The sequence below is a fragment of the Nerophis lumbriciformis genome, linkage group LG32 (assembly GCF_033978685.3).
Source record: "Nerophis lumbriciformis linkage group LG32, RoL_Nlum_v2.1, whole genome shotgun sequence".
NCBI lineage: Eukaryota > Metazoa > Chordata > Actinopteri > Syngnathiformes > Syngnathidae > Nerophis > Nerophis lumbriciformis.
The window spans coordinates 13,132,450-13,158,564 of NC_084579.2; the positions used below are offsets into that span (position 1 = coordinate 13,132,450).

Genomic DNA, 26,115 nt, shown 5'->3' on the forward strand with positions numbered 1-26,115 from the left:
TATTATTTAGCTCATTCACGTAAGAGACTAGACGTATAAGATTGCATGGGATTTAGCGATTAGGAGTGACAGATTGTTTGGCAAACGTATAGCATGTTCTATATGTTATAGTTATTTGAATGACTCTTACCATAATATGTTCCTTTAAATACCAGGCTCATTCTCAGTTGGTTATTTATGCCTCATATAACGTACACTTATTCAGCCTGTTGTTCACTATTCTTTATTTATGTTAAATTGCCTTTTAAATGTCTATTCTTGGTGTTTGGTTTTATCAAATAAATTTCCCCCAAAAATGCGACTTATATATGTTTTTCCCTTCTTTATTATGCATTTTCGGCCGGTGCGACTTATACTCCGGAGCGACTGATAGTCCGAAAAATACGGTACTCCATAAGTAATCAAAATCAAAATAAATAAATATGAAGTAAGTTACATTTCATATAGTGAGATGAGTAAGATTATTTTGAAAATGAATGGATGGATGAAATAAATAAATAAAAACATTTATTTATTTAATTATCTAGATTCTATACGGTACATTAGGCGCACCTGGTTATATAAATATAAATACGGTATTCACATTGAAATACATGAACGTGCAAAACAATCATTAGAAAAATGATTGATGATGCAATAAATTGTTCATTTTCACAAATTTCACCAAATGCCCATTTCTATTTACCGGTAAGGTCTATTCGGGTGTACTGGAGAGGAGGCTACGCCGGATAGTCGAACCTCGGATTCAGGAGGAACAGTGTGGTTTTCGTCCTGGTCGTGGAACTGTGGACCAGCTCTATACTCTCGGCAGGGTCCTTGAGGGTGCATGGGACTTTGCCCAACCAGTCTACATGTGTTTTGTGGACTTGGAGAAGGCATTCGACCGTGTCCCTCGGGAAGTCCTGTGGGGAGTGCTCAGGGACTATGGGGTATCGGACTGTCTGATTGTGGCAGTCCGCTCCCTGTATGATCAGTGCCAGAGCTTGGTCCGCATTGCCGGCAGTAAGTCGGACACGTTTCCAGTGAGGGTTGGACTCTGCCCTTTGTCACCGATTCTGTTCATAACTTTTATGGACAGAATTTCTAGGCGCAGTCAAGGCGTTGAGGGGATCTGGTTTGGTGGCTGCAGGATTAGGTCTCTGCTTTTTGCAGATGATGTGGTCCTGATGGCTTCATCTGGCCAGGATCTTCAGCTCTCACTAGATCGGTTCGCAGCAGAGTGTGAAGCGACTGGGATGAGAATCAGCACCTCCAAGTCCGAGTCCATGGTTCTCGCCCGGAAAAGGGTGGAGTGCCATCTCAGGGTTGGGGAGGAGATCTTGCCCCAAGTGGAGGAGTTCAAGTACCTCGGAGTCTTGTTCACGAGTGAGGGAAGAGTGGATCGTGAGATCGACATGCGGATCGGTGCGGCGTCTTCAGTAATGCGGACGCTGTATTGATCCGTTGTGGTGAAGAAGGAGCTGAGCCGGAAGGCAAAGCTCTCAATTTACCGGTCGATCTACGTTCCCATCCTCACCTGTGGTCATGAGCTTTGGGTTATGACCGAAAGGACAAGATCACGGGTACAAGCGGCCGAAATGAGTTTCCTCCGCCGGGTGGCAGGGCTCTCCCTTAGAGATAGGATGAGAAGCTCTGCCATCCGGGGGGAGCTTAAAGTAAAGCCGCTGCTCCTCCACATCGAGAGGAGCCAGATGAGGGGGTTCGGGCATCTGGTCAGGATGCCACCCGAACGCCTCCCTAGGGAGGTGTTGAGGGCACGTCCGACCGGTAGGAGGCCGCGGGGAAGACCCAGGACACGTTGGGAAGACTATGTCTCCCGGCTGGCCTGGGAACGCCTCGGGGTCCCACAGGAAGAGCTGGATGAAGTGGCTGGGGAGAGGGAAGTCTGGTATTCCCTGCTTAGGCTGCTGCCCCCGCGACCCGACCTCGGATAAGCGGAAGAAGATGGATGGATGGATGGATGGATGGATGTGGAAAAATTGCAGGGAAATAAAAAAAATTATTTGCTGCCTTGGCAATGATGACTTTTCTCAACTCTCTTAATCTGTCAAGCGAGAACGCGAGGTCACTGGCGTTTTTTTAAAGTCAAATCAAAATGAGAACCCATGAAAGAAACGCAAGCAGTCACAAAAAAAGGTGATAAACAAAAGTGGGGGAGAAAAAAAAAATAGATTGGAGTCACATGGAGTTTCTGGCAGGAAACAACAAAAGAGCACAATTCCCAAAAGAGAGGCAAATAGATTCACACTTAAATAACAGAACTAATGTGTGATGACACCATCCTTGTGAAATCAACTCCAAGTCTCTTTGGCGTACATTCTACAAATTTGTGTTTTTTGTGTGTTTTACACCTTCTTTTTTTTTTTGTTTGACTTCAGCAACTAAGGAGGAATTCCATTAACATTTGAATGAATACGGTACCAATTCCCAATACCTGGAATGTATGTGTTAATAAATGCTAATTACCGTATTTTTCGGAGTATAAGTCGCACCTGCCGAAAATACATAATAAAGAAGGAAAAAATCAAATCAAATCAAATCAAATCAACTTTATTTATAAAGCACATTTAAAATTTACCACAGGGGTAGCCAAAGTGCTGTACAATGGGCAGGTTAAAAGATAATACGAGTACCAAGCAAACACAACACAACACAAACAAAACACGATAAAAAATAAATAAATAAAATAGAATAAATAAAAACATAAAAACAGGTTCACAGCATGTGTATTATGAAAAAAAACATATATAAGTCGCACTGGAGCCCGGCCAAACTATGAAAAAAACTGCGACTTATAGTCAGAAAAATACGGTAGTTAAATTAAAAAAATCTGTTTTTATGTAACATTTAACAGTGAGCTGATAATTATAACTGTGCTGTCCAGTTGTTTTGTCTTGATTTATTACACTTCTGAGTCTCATTTGCGAGTATTATAAAGTAGACTTTGCATGCAGTTGTAATTCCATAACGTTAGACGGCTGTCATGACCCGTGGCCCGGATCATGTTTTGGTATTTTTGGTTAGTTTTGGACTCCCTCAGTTCCTGTTTTGTGCACCCTTGAGTTTGTTCTAGTTACCATGGTTGCTTATTATTTTCACCTGCCTCTGATTGGTGTTCAGGACGGTCACCTGTTCCCCGAGCACTAATCAGAGGCACTATTTAAGCCTGCCTTTGCCGGTCAGTCGGCCTGACTTCATTGATTGCTTTTGCTACAGTTTCGTGAGTGTTCCTTGTCTTCTTGCCTATGCTAAGTGTTAGCCTTAGCTTCGAGTGCGATCGGCACATTTTTCCTCTGGCTTGTTTTCAGTTTTTGGTACTTGTTTGACTTTCGACAAATAAACCGTGTTCCTACCTGCACGACCTGTCCGGAGTGTTCCGTCTGCATCCCGGGGGAACTAACCCCCCCCCCCCCTGACCCCCCCACGTGACAACGGCAGTATTGCGTCGGCTACACTGTGTTGCCAAGTCAGGAAGTAGTCTTTGCCATTAAGCTGAATCAGGTCTTTTGTTGCCCCCTAAAAAGTGTTTGAACTGTAAGTATTGCACGTATTACACATCAGTTGTTCGATTGTAAATGCATCTTAGGTGAAGTTTTTATTACAAAACTGGGAGATATTGAAATCGTAAATAATCGCTAATGCTAATCAGTAGCATGTAAATGGCAAATCCGATGTAAATTAGCATTGAGCTAAGCTCAATTTGAAAAGCGGAGCCTTACTGAGTGTTTTCTATCAGGCATACTTGCTTTTTTGGGATAGACAATTGCAAAATTACCAAGAGGCAGTCAGACGGAGTCCGCTTCAGTGATGGTCTGGTCTAACCCCCCCACCAAAAAAAATGACGGCGTTTGATTTTATGTGAATCCATACCCGGTAGAACCGGCATAATTCGGTCTGTGCCTATAAAAGTACCGAATTAGGTACCTATTAGGTACCCACCACATGAGGACTTTGAATATGACCAATGTATGATCCTGTAACTACTTGGTATCGGATTGATACCCAAATTTGTGGTATCATCCAAAACTAATGTAAGGTATCCAAACAACAGAAGAATAAGTGATTATTACATTTTAACAGAAGTGTAGATAGAACATGTTAAAAGAGAACGTAAACAGATATTAACAGTAAATGAACAAGTAGATTAATAATTCATTTTCTACCACTTGCCCTTTATAATGTTGACAAAATAATAGAATGATAAATGACACAATATGTTACTGCATACCTTACTGCCTTTGTTTGTTTACTTACTACTAAAAGACAAGTTGTCTAGTATGTTCACTATTTTATTTAAGGACAAACTTGCAATCAGAAACATGTGTTTAATGTACCCTAAGATTTTTTGTTAAAATAAAGCCAATAATGCCATTTTTTGTGGTCCCCTTTATTTGGAAAAGTATCGAAAAGTACCGAAAAGTACTATATCTACATAATTTTATTCTAATATTATAAAATTGGTATCGGGACAACACCAGTGTATGATGTGAATGAAGCAAGACTGGATTATTTCCTGTTCTAGGGTTACCATCACATTTTTTTTTCTTCCTACTAACACTGGTTCGGTTATGTGGTAGCACAGAAAAATAGCAATACAGTCAATATCACACTAGTCTATAGGCTACATCACGTTGCCTACAAGGTGGAACAAAACACACAACATAAAGAGGTGACAAAGCCACCATTCAGTAAATCTCTCTCTGCTTTTTTAATAGTCTGACGCTGCAGGCGTACTGCTGTTAGCCCCGAGGACGAGGAGACTGGACAGCGCACATGAAGGACATCCCGCTAGCTGTGTCACTCTATCCAGACGCCAAACGAGGTCTAGTTCACACTAGTGACTGTAAATCCTCCACCACCACAAAGCACAGCACAAGACTCTTTGGTCCACTTACCTGCTGCCCAGAGACTTTCCCTGCAGCTCGTGCGGCTTAAAGAACCATTTTCCCACACGCATGAAGCCTTTGTCCATCAGACATCTGCAGGAGTCAAAAGAGGACAACTTCAGTCTCAAGTAGGATCATTTAATGCTGATTGTCTCTCTCGTCTTGTCAAATAGGTGGAATTAATGGCAGATTAATTGCTAATTGAAATAACTGAGATGAAGTGGTTAGTCGCAGGGGTGCCCAAACTTTTCCCACAAAGGGCTGCACACTGACGAGTGGATATTTTATTTTGTTAAAAAAAAAAGACTCTAAAACAGACATAAATTTACAGACAAAACAATGTTTTCTGCTTCGTATTAATTATTAGTAGAGATGTCCGATATTGTCCAACTCATAATTACCGATTCCGATATCAACCGACACCGATATATACAGTTGTGGAATTAACACATTAGTATGCCTAATTTTGTTGTGATGCCCCGCTGGATGCATTAAACAATGTAACAAGGTTTTCCAAAATAAATCAACTCAAGTTATGGAAAAAAATTGCCAACATGGCACTGCCATATTTATTATTGAAGTCACAAAGTGCATTATTTTTTTTTAGCATGCCTCAAAACAGCAGCTTGGAATTTGGGACATGCATGAAGAGGGTGGGGTGGGCGGGGTTGGGGGGGGGGGTATATTGTCGCGTCCCGGAAGAGTTAGTGCTGCAAGGGGTTTTGGGTATTTGTTCTGTTGTGTTACGGTGCGGATGTTCTCCCGAAATGTGTTTGTCATTCTTGTTTGGTGTGGGTTCACAGTGTGGCGCATATTTGTAACAGTGTTAAAGTTGTTTATACGGCCACCGTCAGTGTGACCTGTATGGCTGTTGACCAAGTATGCTTGCATTCACTTGTGTGTGTGAAAAGCCGTAGATATTATGTGATTAGGCCGGCACGCAAAGGCAGTGCCTTTAAGGTTTAGGCGTTTTAAAAAGTCATACATTTACATTTTTTAGACTGATACCGATAATTTTGAAACCGATACCGATCATTTCCGATATTAAATTTTAAAGCATTTATCGGCCAATAATATGGGCAGTCCGATATTATCGGACATCCCTAATTATTAGTATGAAAATTAGCTACCATATTTGCTTATTATGCTTAAATTTTTACTGTTGTTTTTTTTGTCTGATTATATTTCGACAATATGGCGCGGGCCAAAAAAAAACTTGAGCTGCGTGCCGCAAATGGCCCCCAGGCTACACTTTGGACACCCCTGGGTTAGTGCAATACTTGGCTAAAACTGTGCTATGGGCAGGAATATATTATTCAATATACTGTACATCAAGGTAAACAATACAAAACTAATATAGTCAAGGAAATGTAATCAAACGCCTAATCTTATTTAGTAAGATGTATTGCAATGCACTTATTAGAAAACTGGCTTCATTTGGGAGTAACTTGGAAAAAAATGTTTTAACAAATATTGTTCTTCTATATTTATTCTTGATTTTATTTTGTTTTGATTTTTATTTTGATATGCAAAAAAGTGTTAAAAAATAACAATGGATGATGCAATAAATGGGTAATTTTTTTCCAATGAATCAATCAAAGAATATTTTATAAGATTCTGCACAAAAAGCAATGCACTCAATACAAAACTGTTTTTATTTAGGGTTTACTTTAAATACATTTTTTGAACAAATCTTGATCATTTGTATTTAAACTTGATTTTATTTTATTTGCATTCTATTTAATTTCACAGCAAAACATTAGAAAACAATTAATTATGCAATAAATTGTCCCAATTAATCAACTTAGATGAAAATGTTTAAACAAACAAATATTGTTCTTTTATGGTAGAAACTTGATTTAATTTTATTTGCATGTTTAACCTATTTTATATGCAAAAATATATTAGAAAAAAACAACAATTAATGATGCAATAAATTAGTAATCATCCCAATTAATCAATCTAAGAAATGTAGTCAATTGCCTATCCTTAGTTCATAGGATTCTATACAAAAAGCAATGCAGTCATTACAAAACTGTATTTATTTAGGGTTTACTTGAAAAAAATGCTTTAGCAAACAAATACTGGTCATTTGTATTTAAACTTGATTTTATTTTATTTGCATTTTATTTCATTTTACAGCAAAAAATATTAGAAAACAATTAATTATGAAATAAATTAGTAATTGTTCCAATTAATCAATCAATGAAAAGTAGACAAATGCCTTCTCCTATTTGTTAAGGTTATCTGTAAAAAGTAATACACTTATCACAAATTTGACTTCATTTGGAGGATAATTTAAAAATTTGTTTTTAACACAAAAAAAAACTTTTAATATACAGTATATGGTTAATTTTATGTCAATTGCATTTTTATTTTATTTTCATTTATATACAAATAAATATTAGAAAACAACAATTGATGATGCATTTTTATTGTAATTTTTATTTTAAACATGCAAAAAAATCATTAGAAAAATAATTGATAATGCAAAAAAATTGTTATGTTCCCAAGTTTCGTCAAATGCCCATTTCTATTTAGTTCATATTGGGTATATCATATTAATTATTAAAATATAATACAATATAGCATTTTAACCCACTCTACGGGGTGTATCACAACCTCACAGAAACAGAAAAGCATTCATTACAAAACTGTCTTTATTTTGGGTTTACTTGAAAAAAAATGTTTTAACAAACAGACATTGGTCTTTTGTATTTAAACTTGGTTTTATTTAATTTGCATTTTATTTAATTTTACAGCAAAAAATACTAGAAAATTGATTATGCAATAAATTAGTAATTGTCCCAATTAATCAATCAAGGATATGTAGACAAATGTCTCCTCCTATTTCTTAAGATTCTCTGTAAAAAGTACTGCACGTATCACAAATTTGACTTTTTTTGGAGGATAATTTAAAAATCTGTTTTTAACACAAAAAAAACACACATTTTTTTAGTATACAGTATGTGGTTAAGTTTATGTCAATTGTATTTTAATTTATAGAAGAATAAATATTAGAAAATAGCAATTGATGATGCAATGTTATCTTAATTTTAATTTTACATGCAAAAACAATCAGAAAAATAATTGATGGTGCAAAAAATTTAAAATTTTCCCAAGTTTCGTCAAATGCCAATTTCTATTTAGTTCTTATTTGGTATATCATATTAATTATTAAAATGTGATATAATATATCATTTTAACCCACTCTACGGGGTGTATCACAACCTCATAGCAACAGAAAAGCATTCATTACAAAACTGTATTTATTTTGGGTTTACTTGAAAAAAAAATGTTTTAGCAAACAAATATCGGTCATTTGTATTTAAACTTGATTTTATTTTATTTGCATTTTATTTTATTTCACAGCAAAAAAATTAGACAATTAATTATGCAATACATTTGTAATTGTCCTAATTAATCAACCAAGGAAATGTAGACAAATGCCTCCTCCTATTTCTTAAGATTCTCTGTAAAAAGTAATACACTTATCACAAATTTGACTTAATTTGTAATAATTTAAAAATCAGTTTTTAACACCAAAAAAAAACATTTTTTTAATATACAGTATATGGTTAATTTGATGTCAAGTGCATGTTTATTTTATTTTAATTTATATACAAATAAATATTAGAAAATAACAATTGATGATGCATTTTTATTGTATTTTTTATTTTACATGCAAAAAAATCATTAGAAAAATGATTGATGATGCAATAAATTGTTAATTTTCACAAATGTCGTCAAATGCCCATTTCTATTTAGTTCTTATTTGGTATATCATATTAATTATTAAAATATAAAATAATATAACATTTTAACCCACTCTACGGGGTGTATCACAACCTCACAGCAACAGAAAAGCATTCATTACAAAACTGTCTTTATTTAGGGTTTACTTGGAAAAAAATGTTTCAACAAACAAATATTGGCCATTTGTATTTAAACTTGATTTTATTTTATTTGCATTTTATTTAATTTTACAGCAAAACATATTAGGAATCAATTGCTTATGCAATAAATTAGGAATTACCCCAATTAATCAATCAAGGAAATGTAGACAAATGCCTCCTCCTATTTCTTAAGATTCTCTGTAAAAAGTAATGCACTTATCACAAATTTGACTTAATTTGGAGGATAATTTAAAAATCTGTTTTTAACACCAAAAAAACAACATTTTTTAATATACAGTATATGGTTAATTTTATGTCAATTGCATTTTTATTTTATTTTAATTTATATACAAATAAATATTAGAAAATAATTGATGATGCATTATTATTGTTTTTTTTATTTTACATGCAAAAAAATCATTAGAAAAATAATTGATAATGCAAAAAAATTGTTATGTTCCCAAGTTTCGTCAAATGCCCATTTCTATTTAGCTCTTATTGGGTACATCATACTAATTATTAAAATGTAATATAATATAACATTTTCACCCACCCTACGGGGTGTATCACAACCTCACAGCAACAGAAAAGTCTACTAATGTCTCCTCCTCAAAGTGGTGTCTTCTTTCACACTTCCAAAATCTTTCACTTTCATCCCATCATTTTGATGGCATCAGGCTGTTGAGTTGCCGTGCTCCTTATTTGGCTTGCCCTGCTATTTTTTCTTCTCACTTCAGTGACATTTCACACACACACACACACACACACACACACACACACACACACACACACACACACACACACACACACACACACACACACACACACACACACACACACACACACACACACAGGCACACACACCGTCTTGTCTGTCTGTGTCTCTGTGCCAGGGAATTCCAAAGTGGATCTTCAAATCCAGGTTAAAGCTTTACAAGATCATTTGATAGACTCCGGTTGGCAATGTAAAGCTTCCTCAGCCTATATGCACATCCTGGCTGCTATCTGCACTGTTCATTCATTTATTTGTTACACAGGTGAAACTCCAAAATTGTTTAACTATCGTGCAAAGGTTCTTTTAATCCAGCAATTAGATTTACAAGGTGAAGCTAACATATGACATTGGCTCGTAACGGGCAACTCAAGATATTTCGAGTCTTCTTTTGATATACCGTACAGTCATTGTGATGATAATGGCTTACAGCTAATGAAAAACTTGAATTAAAAATCTCGGAAAATTTTGGATTTTCAAAAATAAAAATATTTTGACCCGGGGGCCACATTGAGAGAAAAAAATGTGTCTGGGGGAGCCAATGTGTATGTGTGTATAAATGATATGTACACATTTAGCTGTAAAAACCTGCAGTACAGTATGTGTGTTTGGGTCCCTTTTTTTCAGGAACACTAATACCAAAAGTCACAATGTCCGATAGAGTTCTAAAAAAGTCATGACAGACCACCTCAAAAAAACGGAATGGAATTTTACCGTTTTTTACTGAATAGGACACCCAAAATGTACATTAAAATAAAGAAAGTGGGATTTACAATATTAACTATGAACAATAAAACACTGAATATTAACAACATATGAACGTCGCTCCTCTTTTACATCTCAGACCAGCTCCTCCATAGTTGTGTATCTTTTACAATCAAGCAAAATACAACGGGGGTCTACATAACATGTAATGGTAGTTCTTTGGTCAAAATGTTGCATAGATTATGTTTTACAGATCATCTTCAAGCCGCTTTCTGACAGTCGCTTCAGGATGCGCCCTTTTGTGGGCGGTCCTATTTACGTGGCTCACCTTCGACAGCCTCTTTTCTCCATCATCTTTGTTGTATCGGTGTAGCGTGCAAGGACGGGAGTGGAAGAAGTGTCAAAAATGGAGCTAACTGTTTTAATGACATTCAGACTTTACTTCAATCAATAACGTAGCAGCATCTCCTCATCCGGAAACAATAACAACGCCGGAAATGTGTCCCAAGAAAAAACGTCCGACCGTTCCTTTGCGTGAATAATGTAAACTCACTACACCGGTTTGTTTTAGCGCTTTCATGGCGAGTTTACTGACAGATATAAGTAAGAACTTTACACTACTTTATATTAGAAATGGCAATGTCCCATAACAAGAAGATAGGGAAAAAGAAGAAGCTTATCGACTACGGTGTCGGCACGGACTACAAAGACGGACGCGCGCACATTTTCAGGACCTATGCAGATCCCAAATACAGATCAGCACGTACCAGAAGGTAAGAAAAGTTGCTTTGCATAATATTGCGAAACAAAACGCCAGATAATATGTCTTACCTTATACACACACCATAATAATACTCCGATGTTGAAGCACAGTACAATCCAAGCGGTGCGGCTTCATAGCTTACCAAAATCGTACTAAAACATTTTGATCGATTTTTGAGCGCCGTGTGTAATGTTCTATATTTTCAATGGAACACATACAATTGTGGCATTGTTTACTTGAGTCATATTGCAGTCTACACGTATCTCTTATAAGTGACTGCCATCTACTGGTCACACTTATCAGTTCACCATGTATCACATAAAATAGCTTTGAGGTCGGTAAGCACAACCAAAATTATTCCGTACATTAGGCGCGCCGGGTTATAAAGCGCACTCTCGAGTTTTGAGAAAATGAAAGGATTTTAAGTGCGCCTTATGGTCCGAAAAATACAATCTTCTCATACAAGTGGCTCAGCTGCAAAAGTGCTTCTTTTTCAGGTTTTTCAACATATTCCGCAAAAAGGTCTCTTTTTTTTTTCCTACCAATAAAAGTGCACTTGTTATTAGTGAGAATATACTTATTTTAAGGTATTTTTGGGTTCATTGAGGTTAGCTAATTTTACTTGTTTTGGAAATTCTTGACAAGCCAAATTTTCTTGTTCTATTGGCAGATAATTTTGCTTAGTTCAAGTAAAATACCCCTCATTTTTGTATTTTTTTTTCTTGTTTTTGAACACTGACTTTTTGCAGTGTGTTTACAACTTGTCTCCATTTAAAAAAAAAAAAAACCAACAACACCCGTACATCCCAGAGACCTTTGCTCTCTCTCGCAATCCGCGGCCATTATTATTAGATTGCTTCTAATTACTTTCCTTGTCATTGTTTGATTAAGACCTTCCTAATTGACTGAAATTTACGGTCATTCGAGCGGAGGCAAAAAAATAAAAATAAAAAAGAAGAAAAGTAAATCACCTGCCTGCGACAAAGTTTATTTCCGCCGCGCGTCACGGAAGAGAAAGCCATCTCTTTTCGCGGCGGCGGAATAGTTAGCAATAAAAGACGTTAGCTTCAAGGTAATAGGAAGGTTAATTCCGTCTGCCCCCTGTGATGATCGCTGATGCTTAACTTAATAGAGAGCAAATATGTGCCGCTTCATTTAACAGATGGCTCCGCATCAGAACGGAGAGTTTGGGGTACTTGAGCAAATGATTCACGGCTCAGATTATTAATTTCATTGACTTGATGATGCCAAAAGGCAAGAAGAGTTGGCCAATGGTCACTTCTTTTCTTTTTTTTTGATGTTTTTGTTTGGGAGACGCACCTTTTTTTCAACGACCTTAGAGAGGAGGCCAATTGACGTTGCTAGTGTGAGTGAGTGAGTGAGTGAGTGACAGGAAGAAAAGCTCAGACTCAAAAATATTTGGACCCTAAGACATACTTGCCAACCTTGAGACCTCCAATTTCGGGGGAGGGGGGGCGTGGTTAAGAGGGGAGGAGTATATTGACAGCTAGAATTCACCAAGTCAAGTATTTCATTATATATACCGTATATATATATATATATATATATATATATATATATATATATATATATATATATATATATATATATATATATATATATCCTGAAAATATGCAAACAAAACTGTGTTTAGATAATTGATACTTCAAACTTGCATAAATAAATATTAAGGAATATAACATAACTTGGCTTCTGAGAGCTTCAAAATGTAATGAATAAAATGTTAAATTTGTTGATAAACAAGCAATTATTTTAAAAATTAAATATGGTCATTTTAAATGAATTATTATGATCATTTAAAATTAATTATTTCAAATATGTTTATTTTAATGTATAATTATATGGCTGAGTGTAATAAGGAGTCAGAAAAAATATAAATAAAAATATAATTAATTTTGATATTTTTAGCAAAATATAGTAAACATTTTTTTTTTTTTTTTTTAAATTAATGTATATATTTATTTTTAGGTAAGATAAACATAATAATACAATTTATCTGTAGTCTGGATGATTTAGTTCTTGTCACCCTGTTGTCCTCCCATCATGAAAAAAGGCTGTCCTCACTCAGGTCCGCATGGAGCTGGAGGGGGCGTGGCCTCCAGCTCCGGCTGAAAATCGGGAGATTTTCGGGAGAATATTCGTCCCGGGAGGTTTTCGGGAGAGGCGCTGAATTTCGGGAGTCTCCCGGAAAATTCGGGAGGGTTGGCAAGTATGCCCTAAGATGAGGTTTTTGAGACTGTTTAATAGAGAAATAATATATGTGTTAGTAAAGAAAATAAACATTTTAGCACATTTTGTTCTTTTAAACCTAATAAATCAAGGTTTTTGATACTTGGCACCATCTTATAAATGTGCTCATCCTATGTTAGCATGCTAATGTTAGCACGTGTTATGCTAGTATTTTAGCTCATTTTGTACAAAACCCAAAACCAGTAAAGTTGGCACGTTGCGTAAAAGGTAAATAAAAACAGAATACGATGATTTACTGTCTGATTGTGGCAGTCCGCTCCCTGTATGATCAGTGTCAGAGCTTGGTCCGCATTGCCGGCAGTATTCGGACCCGTTTCCAGTGAGGGTAGGACTCCGCCAAGGCTGCCCTTTGTCACCGATTCTGTTCATTTTATTTTTATTGACATCCAGCATCAGACATTGGTATCCATTACATCATATTCACATACATCATATATCTGTTGTCTGCCCTAAATGTCAAAATATATATTGTTTGTTTATATCCCAACCATGTCAAAAACAGCTGAAACAGAAATAGCCCTAAAACATAGGAAAACTATAGAACATAAAGTATTGTGATTATTATTCTTAATAATGTATTATTATTTCTTTTTTTCTTTATTTAATTGATGTATTTGGAAATACTATTTTGTTTTTCTGCTGTTTCTTTCTTTTGGGTTGGGATATATATATATATATATATATATATATATATATATATATATATATATATATATATATATATATATATATATATATATATATATATATATATATATATATATATTCTTATGGTTGGTATATAAACAAAAAATATATATTTTGACATGGTTGGGATATAAACAAAAAAGAAGGAAACAGCAGAAAAACAAAATAGTATTTGCAAATACATCAATTAAATAAAGAAATAATAATACATCATTAATAATAATAATCAGACTACTTTATGTTCTATAGTTTTCCTATGTTTTAGGGCTATTTCTGTTTCAGCTGTTTAATGCTAATCACGGCCCCTTACATACCCGGTCTTGCCACTCATGGGTACTTTGTTCGCTATTTGTAACAAGTTACCGTATTTTTCGGAGTATAAGTCGCACCGGAGTATAAGTCGCACCTGCCGAAAATGCATAATAAAGAAGGAAAAAAACATATATAAGTCGCACTGGAGCCCGGCCAAACTATGAAAAAAAACTGCGACTTATAGTCCTAAAAATACGGTATGTACGGTGCAGCTTCTCTCCACGACACTAATGCTATCGCCTCGTTACTCCGTTTCTTTGTATGCGACGCTAACTTTTTCTTCAAGTGGCCTTGAGCTCTAGCGGCACGGTCTTCCTTTTTTTTTTTTTTTTTTTTTTTTTGCATTATCTTTGTGCATGAGAACTTCTGCCCGTCCTTCCGCATCCTGGGGAACACGACCCGATCATAACACTACACTATACTATATACTTTTAAGTACATTTTCATTTCATCTTCAGAAACTGTATTTTGATATGTATTATAGTTCAATGTTTATTGAACTTTTATCTGCAATACATTTTGATTCAAGTACAGTGTTTTATTTTCCTATATTCAAACACAGAGTTACTGTTCAAACTCTGTGTAATGTTACAGTTAGGGATGTCCGATAATATCGGACTGCCGATATTATCGGCCGATAAATGCTTTAAAATGTAATATCGGAAACTATCAGTATCAGTTTCAAAATTATCAGTATCGGTTTCAAAAAGTAAAATTTATGACTTTTTAAAACGCCGCAGTGTACACGGACGTAGGGAGAAGTACAGAGCGCCAATGAACCTTAAAGGCACTGCCTTTGCGTGCCGGCCCAGTTACATAATATCTACGGCTCTTCACACACAAAAGTGAATGCAAATGCATACTTGGTCAACAGCCATACAGGTCACACTGAGGGTGGCCGTATAAACAACTTTAACACTGTTACAAATATGCGCCACACTGTGAACCCACACCAAACAAGAATGACAAACACATTTCGGGAGAACATCCGCACCGTAGCACAACATAAACACAACAGAACAAATACCCAGAACCCCTTGCAGCACTAACTCTTCCGGGACGCTACAATATACACCCCCCGCTACAATACCCCCGCCTCCCCAACCTCCTCATGCTCTCTCAGGGAGAGCATGTCCCAAATTCCAAGCTGCTGTTTTGAGGCATGTTCAAAAAAAAAAAAAAGCACTTTGTGACTTGTGCCATGCTAGCAGTTTTTTCCATAACTTGAGTTGATTTATTTTGGAAAACCTTATTACATTGTTTAATGCATCTACAACAAAATTAGGCATAATAATGTGTTAATTCCACGACTGTATATATCGGTATCGGTTGATATCGGAATCGGTAATTAAGAGTTGGACAATATCGGAATATCGGCAAAAAAGCCGTTATCGGACATCTCTATGTGTAATGTTACAGTGGCTAAAACTATTAAATATACTTGTTAAATACAACCTCTGCCTTGTTTTTAATGGATACCTAGGCCTAATACGCTACTGTATATCAATGTTGGTCATTATGGTGGTACTTGGAGAACCAAATGTTTTTTGAGGTGGTACTTTTTGAAAAAATAAATAAATAAAAATGTCACGGCCCCTGTCTGATCTAGGTAATGCACCTTTCATGATATCTCCGCTTCGACCCTGGAGCAGATTATTTCTTTTTTATTGGCTCCAGGAGGAAAACTTTAGAAGGTCTCCCACAGTCACTTTTTGCATTCATAACATCCAATACAAGTGAATAAAAATAATCCAATATTTTTTTTTTTTTTTTTACCTTTCCAGCAAGTTGTGAACGGCCTTAAACAGCAAGGTCCTGCACTCGTACGACAGCCCGCACTCCCAGAGCCCCTCCTCGGCAACTGAAAGCAAAAAAAAAAGCAACAAAAAAATATGAAAAAACACAATCAACATCAGATTATAAATCTCAATATATGGTATTATTACCCCGCTGCTTTATAACACCCCTCCCTGCCCACCCCCTCGGTGGGAATAGTAATGATGTTTTCAGAGACAGTCAAGCATCTGCACTCGCCAGCTTGAGGATTATAAACAACACGCACACAGACACACACACACACACACACACACACACTGGTCTACAGTATACGGCCAGTCTGTCACAACATGCTGCATGTGCTGATGAGGAAACCTGCACATCATATCTGGATGAAGCTATGCGTGTGTGTCAATGTCACTGTGTATATATATATATATATATGTGTGTGTGTGTGTAGAGCAACTGTCATGTTGGCTGCAGCGACAGGCCAGTCAAGCCCAGTGCAGTTGTCAGCCTCGCTTTAGCTGAGGAGTCCAGGCTCGTGGTGACACCCGTACTTGCGTGCTCAGGTTGCACACATGCATGTGGTCCCTCGCCGCAACCCTCGCCCCCCCAACCCCTTTTTTTTTTACTAGATACTCTGACATGTGTAACGGTCTTTATGTGTTTCCAACGTCGCATCTTTACACCTGCACAATTCAACATCTTCCAAAAGGACTAATAGATGGATAAAGTGTGCAGTGGTGAAAGAAAGGGAGAAAAAAAGTGTTTTTCTATGAATAAATGAATGAGCAAATTAATCAAAATAAATACAAATCAAATATAAACATTACTACTAATAATAATAATAATAAATTAGCAATAATAAAATCGTAATAATATCAATAATAATAATAAGAATTGTCATACTTTTGTCACCGTGTTCTACTGTTAATATGAGCACACAATTATACGCTTTTTATGGATATAGATGTTTCATGTGCGTCTTTTGGCATCTTTCCTATACAATAGTGCCAAACAAATCATTAATAATTATGATAATCATCATGTAAATGTTACACACAGCATATGGAGTTTATATTATATAACATCAATATTAATAATTTCAGTGTTTTATTTTGTATGTTTTATTTGTTTATTTTGGATCTGTGCTTTTACAATAAAAATGTGAAAAAAGGTTATCCTGATACACGCTCATAGTAATTCTATGCCCCCAAAAAAATGTTAATATTATTATTAACACTACGTATCATTAATATTATTAATGATAGGAATGACCATATTTAGGGTATAAACATTAGAAACATAAAATAAAATGTTAATATTATTATTAACACTAATTATTATTAATATTATTAATGATAGTAATGCCTACATTTAGGGTATAAACATTAGAAACATAAAATGAAATGTTAATATTATTATTAACACTAATTATTATTAATGATAGTAATGCCTACATTTAGGGTATAAACATTAGAAACATAAAATAAAATGTTAATATTATTATTAACACTAATCATTATTAATATTATTAATGATAGTAATGTCCATATTTAGAGTATAAACATTACAAACATAAAATAAAATGTTAATATTATTATTAACACTAAGTATTATTAATATTGTTAATGATGGGCATGACCATATTTAGGGTATAAACATTAGAAACATAAAATAAAATGTTAATATTATTATTAACACTAATTATTATTAATATTATTAATGATAGTAATGCCTAAATTTAGGGTATAAACATTAGAAACATGAAATAAAATGTTAATATTATTATTAACACTAATTATTATTAATATTATTAATGATAGTAATGTCCATATTTAGGGTATAAACATTAAAAACATAAAATGAAATGTTAATATTATTATTAACACTAATTATTATTAATGATAGTAATGCCTAAATTTAGGGTATAAACATTCGAAACATAAAATAAAATGTCAATATTATTATTAACACTAATCATTATTAAACATAACATGCTCAACTAAGCTACGATCACCGGCATCAAATGTATCAATTTGCACAATTCAACGTGTCGGAATAGACTTAGACTAAGACTTAGACAAACTTTATTGATCCACAAGGGGAATCTTTCCACACAGTAGCTCAGTTACAAAGGATGGAAAGGATAATGCATACAAGGGCACAGAAAGAGGGCGAAAACAAAAGGTATAAAGTAGACTAAAAATGTACCACAGTAGCAATATAAATTATAACATATATGTAATATTTACATATTATATATACAGTATATAAAAAAGGAGATGGATGACACAGAGCTTGTTGTTTATCCGTGGTAAATAACGAGATCGTGTGTAATAGAAAAGTTATTGGAGTTTGCATTGGCCAATAAATAAGGGAGTAAAACATTATCATCGCACAGTAATAATTAGAGATATCCGATAATATCGGGCTGCCGATATTATCGGCCGAAAATGCTTTAAAATGTAATATCGGAAATTATCGGTATCGGTTTCAAAAAGTAAAATGTATGACTTTTTAAAATGCCGCTGTGTACACGGACGTAGGGAGAAGTACAGAGCGCCAATAAACCTTAAAGGCACTGCCTTTGCGTGCCGGCCCAATCACATAATATCTCCGGCTTTTCACACACACAAGTGAATGCCAAGCATACTTGGTCAACAGCCGTACAGGTCACACTTAGGGTGGCCGTACAACCCCCCCCCCCCCCCCACCTCAACCCCGCCCTTTTCAACCTCCTCATGATCACTCAGGGAGAGCATGTCCCAAATTCCAAGCTGCTGTTTTGAGGCATGTTAAAAAAAAAAAATGCACTTTGTGACTTCAATAATGATTAAAGCTGCAAACAGCGATGGACGGGACCGACTTTGAGGGCTCATAAAAACCAAACCGGAGCAGTAATTAAAACTCTTTCATCAACTTTTAATCAGAAGGGTTCAATCTCTCTCCTGTGCTAATTTGAAGCCGACACGACAAACGCGCTCAGAGGAGATCATGTTTGAAAAAAGGTGTCTGTTTTTACACAACTTTTGTTTTGAAGGGGGAATTGCAAACTTCCTGTTGATTTTTGCTGGGGGTTGTCAGTGTATGAAATATGGGTCTAAGTGAGACCTACATAGAGGGTTTTTGTTTCATGTCTCTACGACATTCCTACTAGGAGTTAGAGGCAGTTTTGTCTGTGTTTTCTTCCTTGGAGTTTTGGGGTTTGGTTTTTTGATTAGATCGCAATTTTCAGCAGTCCTGATGTGTGTGTCCAATTTGATGAGTTTTGAAGCATGTTAAGGGGGTCAAATTACAGCTCAAAGAGGCGGCGGTATAATAATAAAATGCTAGAAATTCAATAGGGCATACTTGCCAACCTTGAGAACTCCGATTTCGGGAGGTGGGGGGTGGGGGGCGTGGTTGGGGGCGTGGTTAAGATATATATATATAAGAAATACTTGACTTTCAGTGAATTCTAGCTATATGTATATATATTTTAGTACATATATATTTTAGTACACACACACACACACACACACACACACACACATATATATATATATATATATATATATATATATATATATATATATATATATATATATAAAAATATATATATATATATATATATAAATATATATATATATATATATATATATATATATATATATATATATATATATATATATATATATATATACATATATAAATAAATAAAATAAATACTTGAATTTCAGTGTTCATTTATTTACACATATACACACACATAACACTCATCTACTCATTGTTGAGTTACGGGTTGAATTGTCCGTCCTTGTTCTATTCTCTGTCACTATTTCAGAACACACACATTATACAAATATACATTATAAAATCAATAAGAAAATGGGAGCTCTAATTTGGGAGTCTGAATTAGGATCAGAAGTTCCTATATAAACATTGCGCACTCACATCGCCTTTTTGTATTGATTACTGCAGCTGTGCACTGGATTCATTCACAAATACAAACTACAACTCACAAACACTTTAGAGTTAGGCTCCACCATCAGAATGTGTACTTAAACTTATAAAGATCACATGGATATTATTCAGTGAGTTGATTCACCAAAACTAACCTGTTATACAGGAGGAAAAAGCACACAGGACGTTTCAATTGTTCACAGACTGGTCGCTCTCATCAGAATGACAAGACACTTCCGGTCTGCAGGTGATAGCATTCAATTGGGAAGAAACGCCCTACTGCCCCCTACTAACCAATGTGAATACTGATACATGTGTAATGACAGCTCCAAAAACGAATTCAAACCACAAAATAAAATAAATAAATCAACACAAAAATGTGACACATTATGGGTGGGTCACATATGCATGTACAGTAGATGGCAGTATTGTCCTGTTTAAAAGTGTCACAACATTGCTGTTTACGGCAGACGAACTGCTTTACGGTAGACGAAAACTTGACTGCTGTTGTTGTTGTGTGTTGTTGCCGCGCTGGGAGGACGTTAATGAAACTGCCTAACAATAAACCCACATAAGAAACCAAGAACTCGCCCTCGATCATTAGCTGTTTATATTGTGGGAAAGCGGACGTGTGAACAGGCTGTCAACACGTCACTCAGGTCCGCATGGAGCTGGAGGGGGCGTGGCCTCCAGCTCTGCCTGAATTTCGGGAGATGTTCGGGAGAAAATTTGTCCCGGGAGGTTTTCGGGAGAGGCGCTGAATTTCGGGAGTCTCCCGGACAATCCGGGAGGGTTGGCAAGTATGCAATAGGGTCCTCTGTCCCAAAGGGACTCGGTCCCTAAATATGGCAGTGCCACGTTGGCATTTCTTTCCATAACTTGAGTTGATTTATTTTGGAGAACCTTGTTACATTGTTTAATGCATCACAACAAAATTAGGCATAATAATGTGTTAATTCCACGACTGTATATATCGGTATCGGTTGATATCGGAATCGGTAATCAACAGTTGGAAAATATCGGAATATCAGGAAAAAAGCCATAATCGGACATCTCTAGTAATAATTGTAGCCAACAACACCTTAATGTGAAATAACAAAAAGACTAAATAAGTACAGAAGTCAAATAGACAGAAACAGGCAAATAATGAATATATAAACACATTTAGTGTATGGTTTGACTTCCTTCCCCGTCTCGGCTTCGTTGTGCTTTGTGTTAATATTTTCGCCACTCTTCTTAACAGAGTCAATGAAATTTCCTTACTCGCCAGAATTGCCCCATGTCGCCATGGAAACGCAGCCGGTGAGAACATGGCGTCCTGGCATTCAATTTCAACACTGGTCCCTTCCCTCCTCCTCCTCCTCTTCCTCCCCCCCTCCCTCCTCCTTCCTCTGTTCTTTTGCTTCCAACACACTTCCACCACCTCCTCCTCCTCCTCTTCCTCCTCCTCCTCCAACCCACCCAGCGCTCATTTACTCCTGCTGGAGGCTGCAGACAGGAAGCTCGCTGGCTGTAATGCAGCAGAGAAGATGAGCAGAATGCCAAGTCTCCGGCAAATCCAGCTCATTAGCTCTTCTCACCGCTCTCCCGATAGCTCCCCCCACCCCTTTTTTTTTTCCCCCCTCTAACATCGCTTAAAAAGACCAACTTGCCCCGTCCCCGCCGCACAACCCCCCCTCCTGCCCACCATCACCCAGTCTCCACAGGCAGCTCCACAGGATGCCCCGAGTCTCTAATATAGATCTCTGCAAACCTTGCCATAAATCACCACCAAAATCAATGCAACAGTGTTCAAAATTGACCTCATTGTTTGTCAACGTGTTCTACTGTTAATATGAGCACACAATTATACGCTTTTTATGGATATAGATGTTTCATCTGCCTCTTTTGGCATCTTTCCTATACAATAGTGCTAAACAAATCAATAATAATTATGATAATCATCATGTAAATGTTACACACAGCATATGGAGTTTACATTATATAACATCAATATTAATAATTTCAGTGTTTTATTTTGTATTTTTATTTGTTTATTTTGGATCTGTGCTTTTACAATAAAACAATAAAAAAAGGTTATCCTGATACACTTTCATAGTAATTCTATGCCTATATTTAGGGTATAAACATTAGAAACATAAAATAAAATGTTAATATTATTATGAACACTAAGTATTATTAATATTATTAATGATAGGAATGACCATATTTAGGGTATAAACATTAGAAACATAAAATAAAATAATATTATTATTAACATTAAGTATTATTAATATTAATAATGATAGGAATGACCATATTTAGGGTATACACATTAGAAACATAAAATAAAATAGTAATATTATTATTAACATTAAGTATTATTAATATTATCAATGATAGGAATGACCATATTTAGGGTATAAACATTAGAAACATAAAATTCAATGTTACTATTATTATTAACACTAAGTATTATTAATATTATTAATGATAGGAATGACCATATTCAGGCTATAAACATTAGAAACATAAAATAAAATGTTAATATTATTATTAACACTAAGCATTGTCAATATTATTAATGATAGGATTGACCATATTTAGGGTATAAACATTAGAAACATAAAATAAAATGTTAATATTATTATGAACACTAAGTATTATTAATATTATTAATGATAGGAATGACCATATTTAGGGTATAAACATTAGAAACATAAAATACAATGTTAATATTATTATTAACACTAAGTATTATTAATATTATTAATGATAGGAATGACCATATTTAGGGTATAAACATTAGAAACATAAAATACAATGTTAATATTATTATTAACACTAAGTATTATTAGTATTATTAATGATAGGAATGACCATATTTAGGGTATAAACATTAGAAACATAAAATACAATGTTACTATTATTATTAACACTTAGTATTATTAATCTTATTAATGATAGGAATGACCATATTTAGGCTATAAACATTAGAAACATAAAATAAAATGTTAATATTATTATTAACACTAGTATTGTCAATATTATTAATGATAGGAAAGACCATATTTAGGGTATAAACATTAGAAACATAAAATACAATGTTAATATTATTATTAACACTAAGTATTATTACTATTATTAATGATAGTAATGCCCATATTTAGGGTATAAACATTAGAAACATAAAATGTTAATATTTTTATCAACACTAAGTATTATTAATATTATTAATGATAGGAATGACCATATTTAGGGTATAAACATTAGAAACATAAAATAATATGTTAATATTATTTTTAACACTAAGTATTATTAATATTATTAATGATAGTAATGACCATATTTAGGGTATAAACATTAAAAACATAAAATAAAATGTTTATTATTATTATTAACTCGAATTATTATCAATATTATTAATGATAATAATAGTATACTTCTTCTTATATTACTAAATATTGCTATTATACTACAATTATGATTATTGTCATCATTATTATTACCAATATCATCAATATTCATGTTTTACCAGTATAATATTGAATATTATTACTTGATATAGTATACACATTATTTTATAAATATTTTGTAATTTTTATTCATGTTATGTATAAATATCGCTTATATTTAATACAATGTATTTGCTCCAATAACATTTTTTTTTACATTTATTTCCAAATGAATTATTTTTAGAATATCAAAAATATATAATATTGACGTATTGAATATTATTATTAAATGCATCATTAATATTATTAGTGTTTTATTTTGTTATCACCATAACGATGTTTTATTATGTTACGCGACTCAAAATGTCGGGGAAAAAGTAACATTTTAAAGGGGACGGGTAAAAATATTCTAATAACGAATGTGGTATTACACAAAGAATTAGGTTGAAGACGACCACAATGTATCCCATGGGGCATCCTTCAATTCTTATACCACAAAATTTGTTGGCAAAAAAAACAAACAATCCGTGTAAGGCAGGGTTGTCAAACGTACGGCCCGATGAGTTTGCTAAGTATGAAAATTAACCTCAAATTTCTGAAAAAGCTGTTCTAAATGTGTCCACTGGATGTCGCAATAGCAATTCTTTGTATCTTTATAGATGACGCTACATATGTACAAAATAAACCACATGATGTTATAGTACATCAGTCGAGGAAAATAATCAAATTACATAAATAACATTCTGTAATTTAATTTTGATACAATTTTATTATCTTGATGGATTTAATTTATTAAATAAAATTATTAATTGATTTTTTCAGAAAATATAAATAACGACAAATAAAAAATAAAAATAAACATGTTTTGTACATTTGTGCTTGTTCTATTTTTAAACAAAGAAAACAATCTGAAGTTGTCTTTATTTTTAAGTTATCGTGGCCCCCGATATAAAATGAGTAAGGTAAATTCAAATGAAATAAAATGTAATAACATCATCAAAAATTTTACTCTCAAGTTATGTTCTAAAAACGCACAAAATCATAAAAAAGAATGCGACTCAAAAATTTGCTCAATTCTGTTCCCTTTGAACTAAAAGGATTGATTCCAGCGTGCATCGTTCACAAAGCGGCTATAATTAATCTTTTGTAGAACACGCAAACACGCAGTCCCCCCATTAGACTTCCTGCAGCGGCGCATCAACACAATGTGTGACAGATATATTGTGTAAGAAAAGACGGTGTAAAAAAAAAAAAAATCAAACATCCTGACAAATGATGTATGTACACTGGGAGAAAAACACTGTGCCACTGTCACTGTAGCAACAGCACGTCACTAAAGCCGCCACATTTTGAGATTTAATGCCTGTTAATCGGGAGGGGGGCGAAGGGGGGAGATAGAAAAAACAAAACAAAAAAAAAACCAGATGGCCCGAGGGAAGAAGCGTGCTGCAGAGAAGTGAAATGTGCAGCGAGCTGAGTGCAATAGAGCTTTAACGCATCATGATCCGTCATTCATCACAAACGCGGCTAACAGCCCGCTGCAGAATGTAAATGGGCTGCATGTTATCAGCCGCTGTCTTGCAATTAGATTAAACGCAGGCCTTGTCGTTTGAGCTTTTTTACTGATTGGCGCACCAAACAATGTTCTGCAGGAAAAGAAGCGCAGTCTTTTATAGAATTGAGGAATTGGAGATTCAACATAATCATGGCCCATATAGTGTTTATACGAGGGTTGTACAATATACCGGTGTTAGTATAGTACAGGGGTCGGCAACCCGCGTCTCCGGAGCCGCATGCGGCTCTTTGGTCACTCTGATGCGGCTCAGCAGCTTACTTGCTGAACCCCCCAATTTTCCCGTGAGACTTCCGGATTTCAGTGCCTATCGCAGAAAACTCCCGGGATTAATATTCACCGATTTTCACCCTTACAGCTATAATAAGGCCGTGTCATGATGGTACAACATTTGGCGCCCTCTACAATCTGTATTAACAGCGTGCCAGCCCAACGTTTGTTATACAATATACATCTTCTGCATATACACGTACGTGACAGCAAGGCATACTTGGTCAACAGCCACACAGGTTACACTGACGGTGACCATATAAAACAACTTTAACACTCTTACTAATAATGCGCCACACTTTGAACCAAAACCAAACAAGAATGACAAACACATTTCGGGAGAACATCTGCACCTTAACACAACATAAACACAACAGAACAAACACCCAGAATCCCATGCAGCCCTGACTCTTCCGGGCTACATTATACACCCCTGCTACCACCAAAATGCCCCCCTCTACCTCAAAGAACTACTCACCCCCAAATCCTCCACACGACACCTCCGCTCCGGACAGGCTAACCTCCTCCAACCTCCGAGGACAAAGTTACGAACAATGGGAGGCCGGGCTTTCTGCTCCGCTGCTCCCGGTCTGTGGAACGCTCTCCCTGACCACCTTAGGGCACCACAGACTGTGGATGCTTTTAAAAAGCCTTAAAAACCCTTCTTTAAAAAAAACTAAACAATTTTTTTTAGATATATGCATACTAGTTCTAGCTATTTGGCTGTTCTAGTTTTTATTTTTATTACCTTTTTATTTTTATTTTTTTTAATACACTGTAGCACTTTGAGGTTGTTTACTCAATGTAAAGTGATTTTTACAA

At 35.1% G+C, this 26,115-nt stretch overlaps 1 protein-coding gene across 3 annotated transcripts in view; it reads right to left on the bottom strand.

Annotated features, from left to right (window-relative positions):
• LOC133574994 (mediator of RNA polymerase II transcription subunit 13-like) overlaps window positions 1-26,115 on the bottom strand; it is a 288,172-nt gene that overhangs the window by 89,873 nt on the left and 172,184 nt on the right. For all 3 annotated transcript variants that reach the window (XM_061927429.2, XM_061927428.1, XM_061927427.1), the window contains exons 3-4: window positions 16,069-16,153; window positions 4,896-4,979 (exon numbers count right to left, since the gene is read on the bottom strand). In XM_061927429.2, coding sequence (XP_061783413.1) covers window positions 4,896-4,979; window positions 16,069-16,153 — 169 coding nt within the window. The remainder of the gene's footprint in view (window positions 1-4,895; window positions 4,980-16,068; window positions 16,154-26,115) is intronic.